This window comes from Barbus barbus (assembly GCF_936440315.1).
Source record: "Barbus barbus genome assembly, chromosome: 9".
Lineage (NCBI taxonomy): Eukaryota > Metazoa > Chordata > Actinopteri > Cypriniformes > Cyprinidae > Barbus > Barbus barbus.
The window spans coordinates 2,895,434-2,922,057 of record NC_136737.1 but is presented as its reverse complement, the minus strand read 5'-3'; the positions used below and the strand labels follow the sequence as shown (position 1 = coordinate 2,922,057).

At 39.0% G+C, this 26,624-nt stretch overlaps 1 protein-coding gene across 13 annotated transcripts in view; it reads left to right on the top strand.

Moving 5' to 3' along the window:
* Window positions 1-26,624, top strand: part of LOC306874474 (uncharacterized protein) — a 207,065-nt gene that overhangs the window by 78,645 nt on the left and 101,796 nt on the right. For 5 of the 13 annotated variants that reach the window (XM_079424551.1, XM_079424554.1, XM_079424547.1 and 2 more), the window contains exons 13-20: window positions 19,256-19,429; window positions 19,611-19,784; window positions 21,885-22,058; window positions 22,271-22,444; window positions 22,851-23,021; window positions 25,537-25,710; window positions 26,010-26,183; window positions 26,514-26,624. The exon at window positions 26,514-26,624 is cut by the window's right edge and continues 63 nt beyond it. In XM_079424551.1, the coding sequence (XP_079280677.1) occupies window positions 19,256-19,429; window positions 19,611-19,784; window positions 21,885-22,058; window positions 22,271-22,444; window positions 22,851-23,021; window positions 25,537-25,710; window positions 26,010-26,183; window positions 26,514-26,624 (1,326 nt within the window). Of the gene's footprint in view, window positions 1-11,038; window positions 11,338-11,593; window positions 11,699-12,324; window positions 12,418-12,778; window positions 12,884-13,068; window positions 13,154-13,393; window positions 13,590-13,681; window positions 15,507-16,218; window positions 16,390-19,255; window positions 19,430-19,610; window positions 19,785-21,884; window positions 22,059-22,270; window positions 22,445-22,850; window positions 23,022-25,536; window positions 25,711-26,009; window positions 26,184-26,513 lie in introns of those variants that run through there. The other 8 variants (XM_079424543.1, XM_079424544.1, XM_079424546.1 and 5 more) reach the window with 8 other exon arrangements.

Sequence of the window (26,624 nt, the reverse complement as noted above, 5' to 3'; positions counted from 1 at the left end):
CACCGAATGTCTTGATAAGTACAATTAGTCGTTAAAAATGCACTTTAGAGTCGATCATTTTATGTGAGGATCGATCCTTTCAATACAATATCAGTATCGATACTTTAGGATCGATCCACCCATCCCTTCTTTTGGGGCTTAATTACATTTCTCAATAAAGCATTTAAATAAACTACCTACTAAAATCCCCCTCACACCTGACTGTCTGTCTATCAGTAATGTTTTAACATCATGTTTGTTTGATACTGTAACAGCACGGCCAGGCTCTCCACCCAGCCAATTATCACGATCTGCATCACCTGAATTCTAACCATGCGCACCTGCACCTCATCACCCTCATCAAGAGCACTATAAAGGCACTCACCACAGTCACTTCATCGTCCGATCTCGTTGATGCAACGTGGACTCCATTCAGCCAAGTCGATGCTCGATGAGTATATCCTCACTTACCTTCCTGTTGAACTTATCTCCTGTTCTCCGTTCCGCTGTTCCCTTCTGTGTAGATTGCCTTCCGCTGTGGTCAGTCTCCGGTCCTCAACGTCCGCCCAGCTCCGAGCTCCTGGAAATCACAAGGGTTGCATTCAGTGGCTCATCTACTGCCATCACTAACCACTATAAGAAGAGCACTCACCCCTTGACACCAGCTGCACAGTTCTCTGCACTAAGCTTGTCAATAAAGTCACTGGGTTGTTCACTTACCTTTAGTGTCTGACGTCGTCCCTTAACAGAAGATCGGACCACACCGCTGACACGATGAACACGCCAGACCCGTTTCAAGAACTTGTGAACACTCTTAAGAAGCTCCTCACCCAGTCCGCTGCTCAAGCACCTTCACCCGCTCCGTCTAACCCACCAGCCATCAGTTCTCCCTCGCCAGTGATGTTCGCCAGTCCCATGGCCCGACCAGCGCCCTACTCAGGTGATCCTGAGAATTGCAACGGCTTCCTCCTGCAGTGTTCGCTTACGATAGACCTTCACCCACAGATGTTCACTACGGATAAATCCAAAATCGCCTTTGTCATCTCTTCCCTCTCTGGTCCAGCACTGAAATGGGCGGAAACTATTATGTCCCAGGCCGGTCCCGCTACTCAATCCTTTGCCCAGTTTATAGACCATTTCCGGGAAGTTTTCAGTCCCACTCCAGGAGATTTCACGGTGGGTGACCAGCTGTATCAGCTGCGGCAGGGCTCCATGACCACGCATGCGTACTCCCTCAAGTTTCGTACCCTCGTGGCCGCGAGCGGATGGAACGAGCCCTCTCTACTGACTGCCTTTCGTCAGGGTTTGGATCCAGCTGTGCGCCTACAACTAGCGGCGTATGATGACACCATCGGCTTGGAGCAGTTTATTCAGTTGGCTGTCCGTTGTTCTAAGAGAATGCAAGCCTGTAGCACTGATTCCACAGCACCCCATATTGCTAACCCTCCTTGTTCCCGACCAGCAACCCGAGACCAGCCTGAACCCTTGTTGACGGACTCCTACCACCTCACGCCGGTAGAGAGGCGGAGACGTTTGCAAAGGGGCTTATGTCTATATTGTGGAGACGGCACTCATATGATTTCGGATTGCCCAATTCGCCCGTCCCGGCTGACGGTGAGTGGTATTCGTCCGACCTTCCCGAAGATGAAACCCCTAACCACTCGTGCTTATCTGACAGCTGGATCCATCTCCTTACCAGTTACCGCTCTCCTCGACTCCGGCTCTGCGGGGAACTTTATCGCCGGATCCCTCTGCAAACAGCTCCATCTCCAGACCACAGCCACTGAGACAGTTTACCAGATCAAGACCATAACAGGTAAATCCCTTTCCTGTCGTCATGTGAGACGCTGTGTCGGTCCTTTACAGCTACGCATTGGGCTATTGCATCTGGAGATGATTCATCTCTTGGTTCTGGAAGAATCTAGTGTGGACATCATCTTGGGTCTCCCCTGGCTGGTCCAACACGACCCGACCTTGTCATGGCGCAATGGAGACGTCTTAAAATGGGGTAATTGTTACTTCCCTCAATGCTTTCCACATCTGCCTAAACACGCTTCCAGAGCCCCTATTGCCTTACCGCTCCACGCCACCACCATAGAGAGCCCTGTCGCTCAGCAATCTGTCAACATTCCTGCTGATTACTCCCAGTTCAGTGATGTCTTCTGCCCTAAAAAGGCCTCCCAATTACCACCACACCGGCCATGGGACTGTGCTATCGACCTTCTACCGGGTGAGCCAGTACCACGGGGTAGGATTTATCCACTCTCACTACCAGAACAGAAGGCCATGGAGGAGTACATTGAGGAGGCCTTAAGGCAAGGATATATTACTCCATCTACCTCCCCTGCTGCTTCCAGCTTTTTCTTTGTGGCTAAAAAGGATGGAGGTCTTCGTCCCTGCATAGATTACCGGAAACTCAATGATATAACCATCAAATACCGTTATCCCCTTCCTCTTGTACCAGCTGCCCTGGAACAACTACGCGGTGCCACTATCTTCACCAAGTTAGACCTCCGCAGCGCTTACAACCTCATTCGAATCCGGGAGGGGGATGAATGGAAGGCCGCTTTTGTTACACCCACCGGCCATTATGAATATAGGGTTATGCCCTATGGGCTGGTCAACGCCCCCTCCGTCTTCCAAGGATTTATGAATGAGGTGCTCCGGGAGTTCCTCCATCGTTTTGTCATCGTCTACATAGACGACATATTGATCTACTCCCGGAGCCTGGCCGAACATCGCCGACACGTTGCGGAGGTCCTCCAGCAACTCCGTAAATACCATCTTTACCTCAAAGCCGAAAAATGCACCTTTCATCAATCTTCAGTTCATTTCCTCGGATATATCATTGACCGTAGTGGCATCCGCATGGACAAGAGGAAGGTGGAAGCCATTACTTCCTGGCCACAACCCACCACCATCAAAGAACTCCAGCGTTTCCTTGGATTTTCTAATTTCTACCGTCGTTTCATTGCCAATTACAGTACCGTCTCCAGCCCACTCACTGATTTACTCAAGGGGGGAAGCAAGACATTAGCCTGGAACACTAACGCCACAAAATCCTTCCAGAACTTAAAGGAAGCCTTCACCTCCGCACCTCTGCTGATCCATCCCAACCCTGACTTACCTTTCGTCGTGGAGGTCGATGCATCGACCACAGGAGTGGGTGCAGTCCTTTCACAGCAGCAGGGAACGCCTCCCAGACTCCATCCATGTGCCTTCTTTTCCCGTAAGCTCAGCCCGGCGGAAAGGAACTACAATATCGGAAACCGTGAGTTACTAGCCATCAAGCTCGCCCTAGAGGAATGGAGGCATTGGTTGGAGGGGGCCACACATCCCTTTCTGGTGCTAACAGACCACAAAAACCTCCAGTACTTACGGGATGCAAAACGACTGAACCCTCGCCAGGCCAGATGGGCTTTATTCTTTACTCGTTTTAACTTTAAGATCTCCTATCGCCCAGGTCCCCGTAATTTGAAGGCGGATGCACTATCACGAGTCTATTCTCCCGTGGAGAATCCGGAAGAACCAGAGAATATCCTGCCTACTGAGATAGTTGCTAGCCCTATCCAATGGTCCTCTCCACCAGTGGCCTCCGTCACTCCTCCAGCCAATCCGCCGGGCTGTCCTCCTGACCACCAGTATGTTCCCAGGACCCAACGTATCCCGCTCATCCACTCCACTCACACATCCCTCGGTACTGGCCACCCAGGGGCCAACGCTACTCTCTCGTTGCTACAAGACCGCTTCTGGTGGCCCAGCATGGCCAGGGACGTGAGAAGGTTTGTTCAGGGCTGTCCGGACTGTGCCATATCTAAGAGCTCCCGTCATCTTCCAGCCGGTAAACTTTTCCCACTACCCATACCTAACCGCCCTTGGTCACACCTAGGAGTGGACTTCATTACAGATCTACCTGCCTCGGATAACTTCACTTGCATACTGGTCATTGTGGATCGCTTCTCCAAATTCTGCTGTCTCATCCCGCTCTCAGGGCTTCCCACAGCCCTTCAAACTGCCGAACTTCTATTCAATCATGTTTTCAGATACTACGGCATCCCGGAGGACATAGTATCCGACAGAGGACCTCAGTTCATCTCGAGGGTTTGGAAGGCGTTCTTCTCCCTCCTAGGTGTGACCGTAAGTCTTACCTCCGGATATCATCCGCAGTCCAACGGACAGACTGAACGTAAAATCCAGGAAATTGGTCGCTTCCTGAGAACCTTCTGCCATAGCCGCCAGAACTCCTGGAACCAGTTTCTGGGCTGGGCCGAGTACGCGCAAAACTCCCTGCGTCAAGGCGCCACTGGACTCACGCCCTTCCAGTGCGTACTCGGTTTCCAGCCCCCTCTTTTTCCATGGTCAGGAGAACCCTTCGATGTCCCCGCGGTCGATTACTGGTTCCGGGAGAGCGAGAGAGTCTGGGACGCTGCACACCATCAGCTACAGCAGGCAGTGCGCAGGCAGAAGATGGCAGCGGATGCCCGACGCTCAGCTACTCCCATTTACCATCCTGGACAGAAGGTATGGCTGTCCACCCGGGACATCCGACTGCGCCTGCCTTGCCGGAAGTTGAGTCCCAGATTCGTTGGCCCCTTTGTCATTCTCGAACAAATCAATCCAGTTACCTACAAACTCCAATTACCTCCACAATACAAGATCCATCCAACTTTCCACGTCTCTTTATTAAAACCCTTTTCACCTTCTGTTTCCCCAGAGCCTGGTCCGGTCGAGGAACCCCCTCTCCCTCTCATCGTCGAGGATGGTGCCATCTACAAGGTCCGAGAGATCCTGCATTCCTGGCGCCGTGGTGGTAAGCTAGAATACTTAGTCGATTGGGAAGGCTACGGCCCCGAAGAACGCTCATGGGTGCTAAGAGAGGATGTCCTCGACCCGTCACTCCTGGAGGACTTCCATACCGCTCATCCAGAACTTCCAGAGAGGGGGGTACTGTAACAGCACGGCCAGGCTCTCCACCCAGCCAATTATCACGATCTGCATCACCTGAATTCTAACCACGCGCACCTGCACCTCATCACCCTCATCAAGAGCACTATAAAGGCACTCACCACAGTCACTTCATCGTCCGATCTCGTTGATGCAACGTGGACTCCATTCAGCCAAGTCGATGCTCGATGAGTATATCCTCACTTACCTTCCTGTTGAACTTATCTCCTGTTCTCCGTTCCGCTGTTCCCTTCTGTGTAGATTGCCTTCCGCTGTGGTCAGTCTCCGGTCCTCAACGTCCGCCCAGCTCCGAGCTCCTGGAAATCACAAGGGTTGCATTCAGTGGCTCATCTACTGCCATCACCAACCACTATAAGAAGAGCACTCACCTCTTGACACCAGCTGCACAGTTCTCTGCACTAAGCTTGTCAATAAAGTCACTGGGTTGTTCACTTACCTTTAGTGTCTGACGTCGTCCCTTAACAGATACGTTGTGTTATAGATATTTTTGTTATAGAGGTTTTGTACGGGGTCATTTATGGATAGTTTTTATCGGTCTCAGCGCTATTGTTGTGCCTGCTAACATGTATAGCTATCTAAGGTTTTGTCTTGTTTCTCTTCACATATAAAATCAGGAAACTATTATGCTGTTATTAGAAAAACAAAGTTCTTTAGATTCATGTGGATCTGTCCTTTTAGATATTATTGTGTTCTCCTGTAGAAAAATGGTGTCAACACTGGAACATTTCACTTGACTATTGACTATACGTCTATAGCAATTGTTATTAATGACAGCCCTGTCTTTGTATTTATTTGTTCCCATGTATTTGGAAATGTTTTGAATCTTGACTGTTTCACACTGAAGTTTATCTTTGTGACCACTGTTTGGTGCAACACCAATATTGTACAAGTACATGCTCATGTTTTCTTTTTTCTGCCTGTTGTTGTTTAAAACTAAAAAGTGTTCCACAATACAAGCATTTTTAATGGTCTTTACACGTTAATTGATGTCATAATATTTTTGTCTTCGCCTGCTTAAGGCAAACAAAAGCCACTGAATGCACTTTTAAGAATGTTTACATGAGGCAAAAATAAACCATGTTCAAATCTGTATATATTGTGCAGGATTTATTTGCTACTAAATATAGAACTATGCTATAATTTTGTAGAAATTTCTGCGTAACGTATTTTTTGTTTATGATACAGAAGATAATGTAAATCTACAGAATTTTCCGTTTTAAAGTTGAAGAAAAAATGCCCGTAAATTGTACTTATTTGAACAATGCCTGAGACTTTGTGTTACGAGCACTTCCTCTGTCTAATTGCCTCTTCAAGATGAATCGCTTTATGTATTCCCCTATAGTCACTTTGGATAAAAGCATCTGCCAAATGACTAAATGTAAATGTATAAAATAAGACATGCTATTGTGTGCTTCACATTTCTATCCAGTTGGTGGCGCTGATGCACTAGATTTGTTGTTAACTGGACTTTGATTTTCTCGGACATGGAGTACACATGAAACCCTGAAGTTGCACATCCCGGTACAGTAGGTGGTGGTATGCACTTGAACAAGTTGGTTGCGACCCGACAGAGAGAGAAAGAGAGAGACTTTTTTTTTTACTTTTAAAACTCTTTTAATCAACCAACTGATTTAAAAACATTCTTTACAATTCACCAATTAAACAATAACTCTCCAGACTTCGTACCATGACTAAGACTAATACTGCCCTCCCATTCATTTATCCAATCTGTCTCATTACAGGCATCAGTATGAGTCTCTTGCAAAAAAATTACATCTGCTTTTTTAAATTGTAAATACTTAAATAAAGTCACTCTCTTTCGTACATCCCTACATCCATTTATATTTAAGGATCCAATATTAAAGGATACCATCAGGATGAAAAAAGAGAAAATAAATAAATGCCAATATAGATGTCATTTCCAATACATAATACCTCTTTAAGGACTTTTCTTTACTCTTTTTCTGACAGCACTTACAAACTTTTTTAAACGATAACGCTTGGGCTGATCTAATTCCTCAAGTGTTGCTTTCTTCATAGTTACAGAGGAATCAATAAAAAGCTTTAAATCAGGAAAGTACTTTTCAATCTTTGGTTTTCTCTGATTTTTTGTAGCATTCAAGAAGTCATCCAGCTGTTCTAAACTATAATACCGAGGCCTCTTTAATCTCCCAACAGTACTTTCCTGAGAATTGAATTCATCCAATTCATCAGTGATTAAGTCTGAACACTCACTATCCAAATCACTGTCAACAACTTGCGATGTTGGCTTTTCAATGAACAGATCAGCATCATTTTGAGACATATTCATGCTTGATGCCTGTACCTCATCCAAGACATCACTCACTGTAGCAAAACCCCAGCCAGACAATGGTGAAGCGTACTGATATTTCAAAAGCCTTTATTTTCTTACGCTTTTTTCTTCTTGAAACACCGTAAGAGCTACAGGACAGATAAATAACATAAAATTAGCTCTTACAAACCCAAACATTAGCCGAAGGCCACATTAAACAATATATTGTATATATATATAACAATATTACAAATAGCCATTTATAAAAACCGTTTTATGGCGTTGCCTCAGTCAATATTAACAATGCTGAAAAGTTTGTTAACATAACTTCACATGACATAAGTGATACACATTTAAACACTTCAAGTCGAATAAATTAACCTACATATCAATGCACATAAACATTAAACAAACCAAACACAATACCTTGTTCCCGTTCCAGCTAGGTGCTTAATTATCCCCTCCTTTTCTTTAGAATGATTTCGGAGTGTTTAGAGCAGATGAGATGGAGATTAGATGGAGCATGGGGCACATCAGGTGAGTTTCTAGATTTCTGACTAACTGCTTGACTTTAGTTGTTATGCAGTTGTATTAACTATGGGGGGCTAGATAAAATACTATTGATATACTAGCATGTATCGGGCATATTTCATAGTACTAGTCATAAATCTGGTTATTGTCTTAGCTTTAGTCAAGTTGTTATATAGTTAGACTAACTATAGGGGGCTAGATAGAAACACTGCTGAAGTATCATAGTGCTAGCCATAACCTGATTATTGTTTGAGCAAGCTGTCTTCTCTATTGTTTTATTTGCTATATCTCAACAAATGAGCAACATTTTAATGAAAACGAACAAACTGAATACAAATTCTAAATTTATAAACAATTGGAAGACTTGTGATTGGATGAAAGGAAGGCAAGTTGATACATTTATATATGAAAAGGAAGTTGGGCAAGACAGAGTGATGTAATCACAACCCAGATAAAAGTGCTTTAAGGAAAGCTTCATTTAGGCCAAAATTATATCTCAGCTCTTGAGGACTACTGCTACAATGCAGAACTGCTCTTGACTGCAGTTAAACAAGAGATGATGAGCTTTAAAAAAATTAAAACCTCAAACTGATAGAGAGAATGAAAGTGATGAAGTTACTGTATTCCATTTAATAAAACAAAGGACTTTGTTTCTGGGAGTGGCTCAAAGCTGAGTCCGAGGGTCCACCCACTCAGAAGACATGCTTTTTCTCCCAGTTGCATGGGAGGTGTTTAACAGTAACACACAATTAAACATATCTTCTAGTAATGACTACTAATACTGTAGTCATTCACGATAAAACAAAATGCGTTTTGGAAGATGGATTCATGATGTACCCACTCATTATATACATTTGAAAAAGAAAAAGAAGAAGAAAGCATTGGCAGGGGTTAAACAAACTTCTGGAAGAGATGATATTTGCAGCGAGATGGTAAAACATCTATCAGAGGATTCACTATATATCGTTTTGAGCCTCTTTAATAAGGTGTGGGAATCAGGGAAGTTACCAGCTGACTGGAAGCGTGGTGTTATACTGCCAATCGCAAAGCCTGGCAAAGATCATACTCAACCTAATAACTACAGGCCATAGCATTAACATCGAATCTTTGTAAACTGATGGAGCGTATGGTAATGAGCAGATCGGTGCATGTCATTGAGAAGAAAAACCTTTTATCATCATACCAAAGTGGTTTCCAGAAAGGGCGAAACACGATGGATGCTCTGCTTGGAAGCTGAAATAAGAAAGGCACAAGTTAACAAGGAAGTGTTAGTAGGAGTATTTTTCGATGTTGAAAAAGCATATGACATGATGTGGAAAGAGGGACTTCTATCAAAATTAGAAAGAATGGATATTAAAGGAAGAATGTACAATTGGATCAAGAGTTTCTTGTTTAAAAGAACTATACAAGTTACAGTGGGTTCTGCTTTTTCTCAGATTTATCCAGTAGAGAATGCAACACCTCAGTAGTCCTATTCTGTTCAAGTTAATGATTAATGCTATATTCACACAGATAGACATGGGTATAGGAAGGTCCTTGCATGCAGATGACGGAGCGCTGTGGAAAAGGGGACGCAATGTGGGGCATGTAGAGAAGTGTATGCAGACTGCTGTTAAAATAGTAGAGAATTGGGCTAGAGAATGGGGTTTCCGTTTCTCTGTATCTAAAACTCATATGTTTTACAAAGAGAAAAATCAATCCAATTATAAAGATTAAATTGTATGGAAAACAATTAGAGCAGGTGTCAGTTATTAGATATCTGGGAATGTGGATGGATTCTAAATATATCCAGAGAATGGTTGAGAAATGCAAAAAAGCAATAACTTTAATGAGGTGTTTGGCAGGAGTTGAATGGGGAGCATGTCGACAGTCTCTTAAAAGAATATACTGTGCACTGATAAGAGCAGTTATTGATTATGGTAGGATGGTGTATAGTTCTGCATCTAAATCACAACTTTTAAAGATTGAGGCGATTCAATCACAAGCACTTAGAATATGTTGAGGAGCAATAAGATCATCTCCAATTACAGCAGTACAAGTAGAAATGGGAGAAATGCCTCTTGAATTGAGAAGGATCAAGTTAAAGATGAGATACTGGATTAATATAAAAGCTCACTCAGATAGTCATCCAATTAAGAAAGTTCTGAAGAATGGCTGGGAATACGAGTATAATAATGTATCAAGCTTTGGATGGACTGCCAATGAGAGGCACAAAGAATGGGATTAAGTGACATCAGAATAGCCCCTTCTGTGGCAACTTCAGCAATTCCCCCTTGGCTTCTCCCTATGCCAGTAGTTGATATTCAACTTTACAAAGAAAAACATAAGAAGTATATGAACACATATAGCAGTGCAGCTATATACTGAACAAACATACTATAGCACAGTAAAGATATAGACGGATGGCTCTAAAGATCCTGAATCTGGATTCACCGCTGCAGCAGTTTATATTCCACAACTCAAAGTCAACATTTCAAAAAGATTTTCAGATCATATTTCTGTTTTTACTAGAGATTATAGCAATATTCATAGCTCTTCAGTGGATAGAAGAAGTACAACCAATAAGATCAGTCTCCCTTTCAGTTTTAAATAGCTTGTTACCAGATATGATATTTGAAGTGATGCAGAGTTTATTAAGAATAAGTCAATCCGGACTAATAGTAAACTTCATGTGGGTCCATCACACATGGGTGTGGAAGGAGATGAGGAGCAGACCATCCGGCCAAACAGGCTTGAAACATGCTCAAATGGACATTAAAACAGAAGTAAAAGGGTTAATAAGAAAGAAATGGCAGAAGGAGTGGGATAGTGGAGCAGAAGATAGACACTTATATCTCATTCAAGAGAAAGTAGGTCTAGAAAGAAGAAAGTATGGCAAAAGAAAAGATGAGGTTTTAATGTCAAGGATGCGTTTGTTAAATCAGAGCCTACACAGAATGGGGAAAGTGTGATAAATGTGGTCCGGCTGAATCAATAGAGCATGTTCTTATAGTGTGATGCTTATGAAAGAGACAGATTTATACTAATTCAAGTGTTCAGATCCTTGGGAATGAATCATTTGTCACCTCAGGTTATGTTAGGAAATGGCCCAAAGCAATCAAGAATATTAAATTAATTCATTATTTTCTTAAAAGAAACAAGATTGATGAATAGAATTGAAGAGATTGTAGTATTATTTAGTTCTTCCTAAACATTATGCGCTCCACGCTCCTATCCAGCAGGTGGCGGGACTGCACCAGTTTAGTTGGTCTGCCAACCGCCATTAATACCAGAAGAAGAAGAAGAAGAAGAAGAAGAAAACGAAAGTAAACACGGGAAACACGCAGATAGCAAGAGAAAGCGTTGCTCGTTGGATTTGATCCATTCCATGTCCTAGAAAACATTTTTATAGACACAACTTTAGCACAGACGCTACTAATTTTAACTCTCGCGGACATTGTTTCTGTATATTTAATCCAATCCGTCTGAGAGATATGATAATTAAGTGATATCAAGCTACAGGCCTAAAGCACAGAACAATGATCGTTTCATATACTTATAAATTATCTTCTTAGTGGACAAGACTGCAAGTAAGTTTTCAGAAAGGGTTTATTGAAAGCGAATGTGTTTCTGAAGGTTTTTCTGTATTTCTGCTTCTGTTTTATTCTGTTGTTTCTGTGAAGCGAAATCGAAAGTATTGTTAATCCAGCCATTTCTCATCAAGATCATGTGGTTATTCTACATGAGTGCATTTGTTTGTTACTCACTTTATTTTCTAGTGTTTTTTGTTGCTGTTGCTGGTAACTCAACATATTGATTGATCTGATTAATATCCATCATCTCCAGGTCATACTGAACAGCAGATTGTTGTCTCATTAGTGCTGATCAATAACAGTTTAGCTGCAGTATGTCAGAGGAGCGAGGAAAGATGAGTCTCTCACAGAAACAGAGGTAAGACTGAGTCTGCTTTCAGAGAATCATTTTAAACACTGCTGGAGTTTCTCATGTTTCCTCTTTAGTGTGTAATGTATCTGTTTGTGTAAGATCTTCAAAGATACAAAGGTCTTAGTCTCCTGCAAAGTGATTTATTCTGTCTAACAGAGAACACTGATCCAGAAATGCCTAAAATGCCTGACTGAAGTCCAGATATTACTTTCTCAAATGTCTGCATCACAATGTGAAATATTAGCGTAATGCTGTTCAAAGGTAAACACAAAGAGAAGACGAGGCTTCAGTGAGTTGTAGTGTTGTCGTCATGTTGTGGAGACGCTGTGTGTTTGGATGCGAAAGCAAACCCTCTTTGTTTGGAATCGGTGGTTAAGATTTATTTATAATGCTGTTCCTGAGCCGTACGACCCAAAGGTTAGATCAGTCAGATATTTGTACAAATATATTTAGTCTCACATTTTAAGTACTTTACAGAAATTGTTAAACAAATGTAAGTCTGTAAACAAGAATGACTGCTATCTTTAAAACTCTGCAAAGGATTCTGTGAAGGACTGGAGAGAATGTGTGTCAATATAAAACACAGATGAACCTCCTGTAGTGAAGTTTCTCTTCTCTCTTTGTGTCATTAGTGTAAGATCAGGCTCACATGTGTCTGTGAAGAGTGACCGGTCAAAGAATGATGACATGCCGAACTTCAGTGAGAAAAAAACATCTATCAAAAGGTATTTATTATGTTTAACATTATAATATTGTGTTGGATTATTTCTCCACTAAGATGCTTGTGATATAAATGAATGAAATAAAACAATAAATCACTGATTTCCTCTTTATTGAACTCGGTCTGGAGCTTCGTTCCAGTAACACAATTACACAAGCAGCCATGGAAAATTAACCATGTTTAACCAAATTAACTTTGGAAAATAGATCATGCAGCCAAACATGAATGTTTTTCCATCTATTCATAGTCATAGATGGACAAATGCATGTCTATACTGTGCTTAATTACCATCCTCAACAGTACAGCTCTTTAAATGAGACTGAAGGAGCTCCTGTAGTAAAGTGTTTTGTTCTTTGTGTCATTAGTGTAAGATCAGGATCACATGTGTCCAGCTCTGTGTCTGTGAAGAGTGACCGGTCAAAGGATGACGGACCAGACTTCAGTGAAGAAACAACATCACAAACCAAACGGTATTTGATGTGTTTCTATTTCTTATTTTCTGTCAGAAAGTGTATCAGTAATTATGTATTATAAAACTTATAGTTCATAAATTTATCACAGTATTGTTTTTCTCTTTTCTAAAAATGCTTACAGGATATTTTGGTCATATTTGTCCTAAAAACGCAGTATTTTGATTGATTTTATTTACTATCAGGCTTCAGTATGAAACATTAGATCCAGATTTACAGTCTCACAGGAACCACAAGAATTTTACAGACAGTCTCCTGCAGATCTTCCAGGTAATAAAACACATTTTCAAGAATATTTAATAATTATAATAATAAATATGTTATTGAATAAGATTGTGACATAACTTTTATTTCTAATTTCTCTTTTTAAGAACCCATAAAATAAGAATGAAAACCTATTATTATTATTTAATGCTAATTAACATTTATCAGCTTTATTATTAATATTTTTAATTACTGAATAAATAATTTTGACCAAATATAGATGATTTTTTTTGTCTTGCTTTGTAGGATCTTGAGAGCAAAATGATCAAATTTCTAAAGAAAGAACTGGAAATGTTTAAGAAAATATTACAAAAAGAGGACGCGCAATACTTCGCAAAGGATTTTAATGAGAACAGATCCAGTATCAAAGAAGCAGCTCTTGATCTCACGCTCTACTTCCTGAGAGAGATGAAGCAAGATGAAGCTGCTGATACTCTAGAAGGTAAGAGACTCTTGATCATCTGTCAGACTGTCATTTATAAATGTAGGAGAGAAAATAAGATTACAAATATCTGTGTTTCTGTTTATGTTTAGATGAGCTGTTCATCATTCATCAGCTAAAATGTAGCTTAAAGAAGAAGTATCAATGTGTGTTTGAAGGAATTGCAAAGCAAGGTGACTCCACACTTCTGAATAACATCTACACAGATCTCTATATCACTCAGGGTTGTAGTGAACAGGTCAATACTGAACATGAGGTAAGACAGATTGAAGTTATTTCCAGGCGTCATGAATCACAGGAGATACAGGTTGAGTGCAAACATTTGTTTGAAGCACCTGAACAAGACAAGCAGATCAGAACTGTACTGACAAAAGGAGTTGCTGGCATCGGAAAATCAGTCTCTGTGCAGAAGTTTGTTCTGGATTGGGCCGAAGGAAAAGAAAATCAAGATACCAGCTTCATATTTCCTCTTCCATTTAGAGAGATGAACTTAAAGGAGCAAGAAAAACTAAGTTTGATGGACCTTATAACTCAGTTTTTCCCAGAGACAAAAGGACTGAAGCTTACAAGAAGAAATCAATTCAAAGTCCTGTTCATTCTTGATGGTTTGGATGAATTTCGTCTTCCTCTAAACTTCAATGGTAATGAGACGTGGTCTGATGTATCATCACCAGCCTCCCTGGATGTTCTCCTAACAAACCTCATCAAGGGAAATCTGCTTCCTTCTGCTCTCATCTGGATCACCACCAGACCAGCAGCTGCCAGTAAGATTCCTCCTGACTGTATCGACCGGCTGACAGAGATACGAGGATTCAATGATGCACAAAAGGAGGAGTACTTCAGAAAAAGATTAATGGATGAGAATCAGGCCAAAGAAATCATTGATCATGTTAAACAATCAAAGAGTCTCTTTATCATGTGCCACATCCCAGTCTTCTGCTGGATTTCAGCCACTGTTCTCCAGAACATTTTAGAGGAGAAAAGAAATAATGATGTGAAAACTAATCAGGCTGAAGATGCCTCCAAAACACTGCAGGAGTCAAATACTGAAGACACTCCTAAGACTCTGACACAAATGTACACACACTTCCTCAGATTTCAGATCCAGCAGAGCAGACGAAAGTATGATGGAGAATATACACCAGATGTTTCCTGGGATAAAGATGCCATCTTTTCACTGGGGAAACTGGCATTTCATCAGCTGGAGAGAAACAATGTGATCTTCTATGACACAGATCTGGAAGCCTGTGGTATTGACGTCTATAAGGCATCAGTGTACTCAGGCATGTGTACCCAGATCTTTAAGGAGGAAACAGGGATCGTTCTGGGTACCATGTACTGCTTCGTTCACTTGAGCATTCAAGAGTTTATTGCAGCCGTTTATGCACATCTGTTTCTAGACATCAACAAGAAATATGTGTTTGATCAAGACTCTACAGAACAGGAAAACAAAAGCATGATTGATTTGCTCAAGACTGCAGTGGACAAGGCACTAGAGAGTGATAATGGACACCTGGATCTTTTCCTTCGATTCCTCCTTGGTTTGTCACTCCAGTCCAATCAGCGACTCTTACAGGGTCTGTTGACTCAGCAAAATGGAAATGACCAGAGCAAAAAGCAAATAGTTCAGTACATCAAGCAGAAATTTGCAGGTAATCTGTCTCCAGAGAGATCCATCAATCTGTTCTACTGTCTGAATGAACTGAACGACCAAACTCTGGTGAAAGAGATTCAGACCCACCTTAGCAAAGGAAGTCTCTCATCTGCTGATCTTTCACCTGCCCAGTGGTCTGCTTTGGCCTTTGTGTTGTTGACATCAGAGGAGGAGCTGGAGGAGTTTGAGCTTCAGAAATTCAAGAAATCAGACGAGTGTCTCATTAGATTATCAGCAGTCATCAAAACCTCTAAAAGAGCTCTGTAAGTTATTTCATATATTTTGTCATGTTTTGTTCTCAAATTAAAATTGCATTTATCTACATTGATACAAAGCAGGTTTGAACACCCCTGATCTGTAGTGATTATTAATCATATACCAATTATAAGTATATATCTCTTTTAGGGTTAAATCATAACACCTTTTGTTTAACTTTTTGTCTTTAAAAATTGCAGTCCTTTGGAATTAAAGTGCAGTGCAATGTTTTTTATTAGATTCAAATGTGTTTTATGTAGAAATTTCTCTTTTCAGCAAAACAAACTGTTTAGTTAGCTGCAGAAGAAGCGCATCATGTTATTATAAAACACATTGTTCCAGATAGTTATTTTTACTCAAATATGCAGTTCAGCTTCTTAAACTTCTGGTATAAAGGAGATATACTCTTGCATAACCTCAATGCATAAATGATTAACCTCCAGATTTTCCTCCTCAAGACACTCATCAAGATAATAGAGCAGCACTTTTAAATGTATAACTCCTTGCCATTAATTATATAAACATTATTCATTTACATATTTTAGGTTTTATTCAAGCAAGCTAGTTTGTTTTATCTAGGAGATTTGAATCAATACAATTCTAATATATATGCAGTATATTTACTGCTCATGTAAAAATAATTGATATAAATGTAATTTTTGTATTTAACAAATATATTACATGTATCTAACTCTGTGATTTGATTTATTTATCTTGTAGGCTAAATGATTGTCACTTAACAGACAAAAGCTGTCCAGCTCTGGCTACAGTTCTTGGATCAGATACAAGTCTGAAAGAGCTGAACATGAACAATAATAATCTGCAGGATTCAGGAGTGAAGCTGCTCTGCACTGGACTGAAGAATATACATTGCAAATTAGAGGTACTGAGGTAAGTTTTGTGACAATCCCTAGTGTTTGGTTAGAATTCAGATCCATCTGTTAACATGGACCTAGATAATTTGCCACAGATTGCCCACTGCTATGATTGGTGAAGAGTTTTGCATATTAATACAATTCAATACAATGCAATATTTATTTGTGAAGCACATTTAAAAACAACCAAAGTTTTCCAAAGTGCTGTACAGCATAGAATAAAAAGGAAGAAATAAGATGAATAAAACCAGAAGGATTGTTTTTTTTTTTTTTTTTTTAAAGATATGGTGTCACCGAAGCACATTTAAGACTGTTAGGGAAGGAACCGGTTGACAAGCATTTGTTAACCAATAACAGACCAGGACTGTGTAATCCAGAAGGCCTAATGGTTGAGGGTTTAGAAACGATCAAAAAGGACATTCAGGGTGGTGACCGATTAAAATTACTTTTACAGAGAGAAACATATTATAATATACGATTTACAGTCCACGGTGTATCCTGGGTTGAATGAAGAAATAGATTTCAGTCCTTTCTTGTGATCACTTTTCTGTGTGTGTGTATTTGTATATTTGTATTTTTGTTTGGGCTTAACTTGCAATGTAGCCACCTAGTGGGCACTCTTTGTATGTGGATATTTACGATGTATGGCCACCTAGTGGACTGTTTTGATATGCTTCATGTGGTAATTTACCGTGTCACTCAGGAGTTTTGCGCTGATGCCTGTGGGTTGCTACTTCCCATGTCTTTTAAATTTTCTATCATGAAATAGTCAGTATAATAAAGGCTTTTTAAATAATTATGAAGAAGAGTGCCTTGGATTTATCTTTTTTACATCCATGATTTGTCTAAGGCAGGGGTTTTCAAACTGTTTTGTCAGCCAAACCCCTTTGACCTAAATTATTTACTTGAAGTACCCCCTGAGATTTTAAATATTTCAATTTAATGGCACATTTGCATGTTTAACTTTAAAAATATTTATTTTTATCCGTTTTAAAGTTTCATTAATATTTAAGTAATACTATTGTTATTATTACATTCAACAAATGATAAAAATTCATATTACTGTAATGTATAATCTATATCATTTTTTCCACAATATTTTTTAATAAAGGGTTTCCCAAAAAGATAATTATTTTTATACATTTAAGATTTTAAAATGATATTGACATTTGTATAAACCTGTAACATTTCTTTGCAAAACCTTTTTAATTAAATTATTTTTTTATTAATTCACTAATGGTATACACTCGTAGGCATACCATGTGCTGTATAGGGTGACCACCTGGCAATAGATCTGTTGAGAGACAGTAGATGTGATTTTGCGGCACACGTGTGAGACAGATACACTTACTACAGTTACACTATATAAATACCGATTTACATCCTTGTTATATGTGCTTATGTTTCTGCGCACAAGTAAGCGAGAGAAAGTGTCTGTTTTGTGTGAGAGTGAAGAGAATGATTATTTAATGAGAATGATTATTTGTGCTTGTGCATTACAATGTGCTCCGGACCTTTGTCATTAAAAATAACGCCATACAAACCGCCTCAAACTAATTATTAAAATAAGAAAGTTACGCACATCCTTTGCGTGAAAACTGTCGCAAAAAGAATAAATTAAAAGCTTTCTTAAAAAGGCAAAAGAACGTCTGTACGTTTTCTTAATATGACAATCAAAAATCAACAGACTGATAAAAATGCGGGGCATTTTCTCAATATGCGACGTGCGGGACAAGGAGTGAAAATGCTGAGCGGTAGGCCTACAATGCAAAGCGGGACGGGTGGTCACCCTAACCATGTACCAACTCACAAACCCCCTGCAATACCCTCACGAACCACCAGGGCTTCCAGAACCCCACTTTGGGAAACCCTGGTCTAAGGAAAAGAGATGGAATAATATCCTGAGGACAGTTAGTTGGTTTTAGGTGACCAACAATTTCATTACATGAGGTTAAATCAATAGGTTCAAACTCAGAACAGGTAGAAGAACATAATGGAACATCATGCAAAACATATACTGAGTTAGACAGCTGGGATCTTAATGTTGTGATCTCAACAACAAAATAAAAACTTTCCAAAATCATTACAGAGAGAAGTAGAGGGCTCTAGAACAGAATGCACAAAGGGATTTAATTTAGTTAATAGTAGAAAAAAAGAACTTGAGGTTTGTGACAATTGTTTGTGATAAGTTCAGACAAATATTTGCAGCCTTTGCAGCTTTCTGAAACATGTTATAGGAGCTCCTCAAAACTTCATAAGAAACCTGCAATCTGTCCTCCTTCCATTTGTGTTCAGCCTGTCTACAAGTCCGTCTCAGAGTACGTGTAGTTTCAGTGAGACAGGACACAGGTACAGGCTTATGATTTTTATACTTCAATGGGGGCAATAGAATTCATGATGTCGGCACAAGTAGAATTAAAAAGATTAAGATGTGCATCAGTGTCCAGATTAAGCAGAGTAGAGTCCAACTCCAATGAGCTGCAGACTTCACGGTAGACTACAGTAAATTCTTCCCTAGAATGTTGAGTAAGAGTCAAACGTGCCGGCGATGGGTTTCTGAGGATTCGGCTTCTAAGAGGGACAGTACAAAGAACCAGCCTGTGATTTTTCTATTTCAAACATGGAAGTCAGTAGTCCATCTTTTTCTGATCACAGGCTGGTTCTTTGTACTGTATGGTTTAGAAGCACAGCAAACATGAATGTTAAAATAGCCCAACAGCATCATTTTTTTCATGCCTAGTAATCAAATACTCCATTAATACAGCATGTTCACTTAAAATGTCCTTATTATGGTGAGGAGGACAATATATTAGAGCTATAGTGATGGAGTTTACTAAGACTAACTGTAAAAGTTGCATGTTACATTTTAATTTCTGTTCTAGGCTTTCAGACTGCAGTATCACTGAAGAAGGTTATAAAGCTCTGGCTTCAGCTCTGAGATCAAACCCTTCACACCTGATAGAGCTGGATCTCACAGGAAATGATCCTGGACAATCAGGAGTGAAGCAGCTCAGTGATTTACTACAGGATCCAAACTGTCAACTGAAGACACTGAGGTGAGACGTCATGAAATAATACTAAATAAATGATATGCAGGCAATTTATTTATAAAGAATATTTCATTAATCCAGTTTGTAAATCCATCCCTTTCACAGTGTTTCAGAGTCAGATGTTGTTTTTCACCAAGTTTATTTCTGAAATGAAGTTTACTTCATCTTCTGTTTTGTCTTTATGCAGTCTGAATAACAACTGTATCACAGAAGGAGCTTGTCATGTTCTGACTGCAGCTCTAAACTCAAACCCTTCAAATCTGACAGAGCTGGATCTGAGTGAGAATAAACTAGGAAACTCAGGAATGAAGATCATCGTGACTCTGTTTGAAAATGTACAGTGTAGACTGGAAAAGCTGAAGTAAGTATTTTAAAAGTGTATCCCATTAATTACCCAGACTGCAGTGACCCACCACAGTTTCATAAATTAAAAAATATTGTTACACTTCTCACACAATTACAATTAATCAAAATAAACTCAGAATTGTGATATGATGTGCAGTTATCAATTCACAAAAGGCTACAATTTAATGAAATATACAGTCTGCAGTCTCACATGCTTAAGAGAAAAGTGCATTTACATGTGAGCCGATCATGAGTTAGTATCAATATTATGATCCTCCAAGTTCAGAGATCAAAACTCAGAAATAACAGAGTTGTATTAGTATTATAAAATATATATATTATCATATCCAGTGTTGGGGGTAACGCATTACAATTAATTATATTACTTTTTTCAAGGAACTAGTAAAGTAACGCATTACTTTTTAATTTACAAGATAATTTCTGAGTTACTTTTCCCCCATTAATTGACTGACAGTGCGCTGTGAACATGCTCTTACTGTAGTTCTAGACTAAATGTAAATGTGCATTAATTCATCGCACTCACTAAAAAACACATTTAGTATTCATCAAAATGATTTAAAACCGTGAAATGCAAACTCAGAATATGACTCAAACCTTCAATAATTAGATGTTAAATAACACAAATGTATCTAATCCCATTTTATTAATGTCTTTGCTGCTGACCTTTGATCCAGTTCAATGTAGTTCAAATCAGTTATGTAATTTTATTAGTTCAACCATACTAATAAGCAAAAATGACTTTAGATAAACTAATAATTGTGCTTCATTGTGTTTTATTGCTGAAGAGTGTTGAACCTTCTTCTCCTGCGTTCTACTTTACAGACGTGAATTTACTCCTCCTTCATCCTGAGGTTTATTCGTTACACTTTTTGGTGTGAAAGGGCTTTTATATTTGCTATAATTAGAACTTGTATTAAAAACAATCAAGCCCTGCTCATATTTAAAAAGTAACGTAACGTAACGCATTGCTTTCCATAAAAAGTGGCCAAGTAACGTAATTGGTTACTTTTTTAGGGAGTAACGCAATATTGTAATGCATTACTTTTAAAAGTAACTTTCCCCAACACGGGTCATATCAGTGTCCTCTTATGCCAGATTATTAAATTTAATCAAATTCAATCAGTTATGCCCCATCTAGGGTAAAGGAGCAACATGAAAGAGTACAACACAAAGTTTTGAAAAAATGAATGAACAGTATTTTGATGAGAACAATGGTTTAACGATGTGGGACATCATCACTATATAGAGGGAAAAAAATCAGCCAAAGTTAAAAAATCTTTTGAAGAGAACATTTCTTTAACATCGCAAAAGTACATTTCTGTCTGAAGTAAATTTGTCATTTCGGTTTTAAGTGTTTATTTAAAAAATTAGACTATTTTTTTGGTTATTTTAGATTTTTTTTTTTAGATTATTTAGAGACTAGATTATTTTTTACAGTTATTTCACAATTATTTTAATCTCCAAACTGTTTGAGATAATTCTGCGTCGCTTCTTATGCTTTGCTAAAAGAAGGAAGAAAAACAGGTTTTGTTGTCAATGCATTTTCTGCTGAGTTGAACAACACTCAACAGTTCATAGCCGCACCGGAGTGAGCGCATTTCCAGGTTTTATGGACATATTTCAAAGACTCATTAACGTCTGTAAATGAAGAAATTAAAACATAAATATTAGTAGTGAAATTTGACAGAGGTACTATAAAATAAAATGGTTGTTTTACTTAAATACTTAATTTCTGCCATATTATGCTTTTAATTATGATTAAGCTTATAGTAATGTCAGTCGTTTTTTGATCTCAAATATTTTGGTGGGTCTTGAAATAGATTATTCTTGTCTAGGTGGGTCGTGGAATGGAAAAGTTTGGGAACCCCTGGACTAGCACATGTTAATTATCACACTTTAATAGTATTTATAGTTCCTAACAGGCTGTGTGACTATGAGAAGTTATTACATCAAAATGTACGTCAGTATACAGTTTTCCCTATTGCTCGCGTGCCAGCGATTATCCCTCTGTGTGCCACTGTTGCCGACCCCTGGTCTAGAACACGTACTTGTGTGACAAGCTGTGTTATAAAGAAGAATAACATCTTTTTAATAGACTTTCAGACTGCAGTATCACTGAAGAAGGTTATAAAGCTCTGGCTTCAGCTCTGAGATCAAACCCTTCACACCTGATAGAGCTGGATCTCACAGGAAATGATCCTGGACAATCAGGAGTGAAGCAGCTCAGTGATTTACTACAGGATGGACTCTGTTCATTAAAGACCATCAGGTGAAAAAAACCTTCAAATATTTCAAAATGAACCACAGATGTGAAATCAGCTGTATGAAAATGGATAGAAGGGTCAAATGCAGCGTTGTTGAATAAGACATGAACTGGAATTAAATAGCAGTTCAGAGAAATTCAACAGACACACAACAGAATTAGTGGCAAAAACAATGTAATAATATAAATGATCTGAAATCCTTATCTGCTTCCTGTAGGTTTCTGAAAAGTCCTGCTGCAGAGGAAGCGTGTGAGTATCTCACTGGAGTTCTGGGTAAAAGTCCATTACTACTGAAGGAACTGGATCTGAGTGAAGATAAATTAGGAGATCTGGATGGGGAGAAACTCTCTGCTCTTTTGATGGACTCTCACAGCAAACTGGAGAAAATAATGTTAGTGAATTTATTCCATTTAATTCCATTCTTTCAGCATCTCTTCTTTCGCATCGCTGCTCACAATCAAACTCCCTCCTCCATCCCCAGCTCCACCCAACTGAACCTGAATCTAATCTGACTTTTGTTTCTGTTCATATACACTTCACTACATTGCAAATATTATCTACCGTGTATTTGTATTTTCTACAATCATGTAAATTGTGAATTGTAATTACGTAGGCATATACTGGATCTGTTCTGTTCCCCTGCTCTCCCCGCTCTGTTCAAGCATGGCTCCATGGACAGGCGTGTGGAGTTTTGCCCAGAACAGAACCATACCACCAACACTAACTGTATGCAATATAATTGTAATAAATATACTTGACGAAAGTGGTCCTGACTGAAATGCTGTTTTTGTGTTCAGGCTGAATAATTGTGAGCTGACAGAGAAAAGCTGTTCAGTTCTAGCTACTGTTCTCTCCTCCAAAAGCATCCTGAAAGAGATGAACCTGAACAACAGTCGTCTGCTGGACTCAGGAGTCAAAGAGATCTGTGAGGGACTGAAGAATCCTGTGTGTGAGCTGAAGAGACTGAAGTGAGTACATTTCACCAGCAGCTACACTCAACACCACAGCGATGAGATCAATATTGCACATTGGCTGATGATGGGAATATTATATATGACACAGAACGTCTTTATGACCACATCAAACATTAGACTTTTAGACGTGCACTCCACTTCACCTCAGCACCAGGTGTTTTGTTTTGTTTAGTGATAGTTGTTCATGAGTCCCTTGTTTGTCCTGAACAGTTAAACTGCCTGCTGTTCTTCAGAAAAATCCTTCAGGTCCCACAAATTATATGGCTTTCCAGCATTTTTGTGTATTTGAACCCTTTCCAACAATAACTGTATGATTTTGAGATCCATCTTTTCACACTGAGGACAACTGAGGGACTCATATGTAACTATTACAGAAGATTCAAACACTCACTGATGCTCCAGAAGGAAAAACCATGTATTAAGAGCCGGGGGTGAAAACTTTTCAGAAGAAAACAGATCCGCGTCATGTTCAGCAGCGGCAGCTCTTAAAGGGATAGCAGCCAAAAACCTAATAACCAGCTGCTGTGATGTCTGTTAATCAAAGATCAAAAGAAAAAAGTGCAAATCAATAACTTTTGTAGCTTGAAGGACTCATCTATTCATTTAGAATTTAGAGTTTGATAACTTGTATTCAATTTCTTTATATTTCCTACTTGCTGAAGGGCACAAATATGACATTTATTATAATGGGTTTGTGTGAAAATGGTTTTAAGTTCACTTAAATTAGAAGTTATTTAAAGTAGTCTAATAAATGTTCAAATGAATAGCTCTTGTAATGTTGAATGGCTAGTCAGTGGTTAAATATTAGGGGAAAAAACTATGAAGGTAAAACCGTAGCAAAGCTCGAGAGCTTGTTGATCTGAAGGTGAGAACTTGTCATATTAATATTCATATTTGTAAGGTTAAATTTACACTCACAGCTCTGATGTGAAAAGCTGAATCTTTTGATTTGCACACGGACAATGATCAAACACCCGTGTTTTGAAGTCGAAGTTGCAAATTAATAGCTACAAATGTGCAGAATGACATTCACATAAAGAAAATGACACAAATGTGTACGACATTATTTACTTTTGCACTTTACTTCAGTTTCACTGTACAACGTCAAGTCGGCACTTACAAACTCTCAGATCTGGCAGAACAACTTCAAATCCTGGCGCTTTGACTTTTGCTGCTCCTTTTGTGGTATTCCTGTTACAAAACTCACTTGTGCACTTGTGAATGCAGACGTGAGAGCAGAGCCGGGGGGCGGGGCTCGGGTGTGAATGAAGACATTTTATTGGTCGATGCCTGACCAATGAACAACGCCAGCCATCGCGGCTTGCCGTGTAGAAAGAAATATGTTTTTTTATGCATATGTATCAGTTATTTGTAAAACACTGCAAACTATTTTCACTGAATATCCTTAGCTTTTACAGGATTTTAAGACACTGCATTCATCTTGTCATTCAGGTATTATCTGGTAGACAATAATGCAACATCTTTCATATGTATATCGTAGTCCTCTTTGTTGACGAAATTAACACTGCATGGGGGTAAGTGATTAATGACAACATTTTAATTTTGGGGTGGAGTAACCCTTTAATATGTTCTCATACTCCTTGGCAGTCAAATGTGACCAAACACCTTAAGCAGAGCCGATCCTCCCTATACGCAAAATACGCAAGATACAGTACAGTCTTGCTTGAGACTAAAAAAATTAGTTGAAAGCATACAGAGACACTGTTTCTCAAGCGCTTTCTGCGAGCGCGATTCGAGACGGAGTGAAACACGGACAAATGCGTTTCATGCATTCGTTCATAACCACTCATACCCCGCTAACCCCCCCCACCGACACAGTTTAGTGTAGGGCCCCAGAAGTCTAGGACTGCCACTGACCTTATGTGTGACTTTTAACCAATAAAATAACTGTACTGCATTTCAGATCAGTTCTGTTCAGTTCATTTGAAGAGATTGTGGTACCAAGTAAAATGCACAATAATTATGATCCATGAATGACCATTTAAAATATACAATTTTCTATTATGCTTATTATTTATATTACAAATAGTTTAGGGTTAAAATATAGAAAATGTTTTTAAATTCCAGTGCACAGAGGCAAATTAGAGGCATTTGGTGGCCAGAAAGATAATATTCATATGTAATGCCATGGTTTAACCACTAGATGCCCTTATGTTCTTTAATAAATACATTTATTTAGCTCTACTAGTTGCTCAAAACAGTATTGCTGGTCACCCCAGCCCAGTAATTCAGAAACAAAGATTATTCGATTTCTCACATTTAAACTCAATTTTCACATTTTTTCTGTTATTTTTAAGTAGTTTTATAGTTGATCCTATATCTTAATCTACTTTGTTAATCTTTGTTTCTTCTGTTTTTGTTTATGGTCATATAATAGTTTTTGGCAATGTTCTGATTATTGTACTGTATGATATTAACACATGATGAATTACTCTCACATGAACTTGACACTTGTCTGATTCATTGTCTTTTCTCTTTCTGTCTTCAGTCTGTGTAGATGCAGTATTACAGAGAAACAGTGTCTCATCCTGACTTCAGCTCTGAAATCAAACCCATCACACCTGAGAGAACTGAACCTGAGCGGGAATCAAATAAAAAACACAGGAGTGAATCACTTATGTGACGTACTGAAGGATTCACACTGTAAACTGAAGACATTGAGGTCAGTAACATTCACATACAAGAATAAAATGATGAAAATCACCAATGATCAATGAAGAGTTCACATTATATTTGATCAATGATGAGTTCACATTATATTTGATCAATGACGAGTTCACATTATATTTGATCAATGACGAGTTCACATTATATTTGTAGAAAGTGTTTCACCTCAGTATTTTGTGATCTGGTGAAATAAACATGATCTCTCTTCCTCTGTCTGTTTACTTGCTCGTGACGATTATGTGATTTGTTTTCTTCTGTTTTATTTTCTGCTCTCACTCTTTCTGCCAAATGTAGGTTAAGATACTGTGAAATGACAGATGAAGGATGTTCTGCTGTGACTTCAGCTCTGAAATCAAACCCATCACACCTGAGAGAACTGGACCTGAGCTGGAATAAACTCGGAGACTCTGGAGTGAAAAACCTCAGTGATCTACTGATGAACCCACAATTCAAGCTGCAGAAACTAGAGTTAGTATCATTATACTCTTTTTTATTATTATTATTATTATTATGCAAACAAACATGCTATTTACAGGAGACAAATCAAATACAGAGTAACCAGGGTCAACAAAACAAACATGACAGCCAACATGGTGTGTGTGTGTGTGTGTGTGTGTGTGTGTGTGTGACTGGGTGTTGGGGTTGGAAGTATAACTAAACAAAAAAAATTAAAATTTAAATCATTATACTGATATTAATCATTATCAAGTATCATTATACTCTAAATAAAATAAATAACTTTATTCTCACAAACTTTACATGGATCTGATTCATTGTCTTTTCTATTTCTGTCTTCAGTCTGTATAGATGCAGTATTACAGAGAAACAGTGTCTCATCCTGACTTCAGCTCTGAAATCAAACCCATCACACCTGAGAGAACTGGACCTGAGCGTGAATAAAATAAAAAA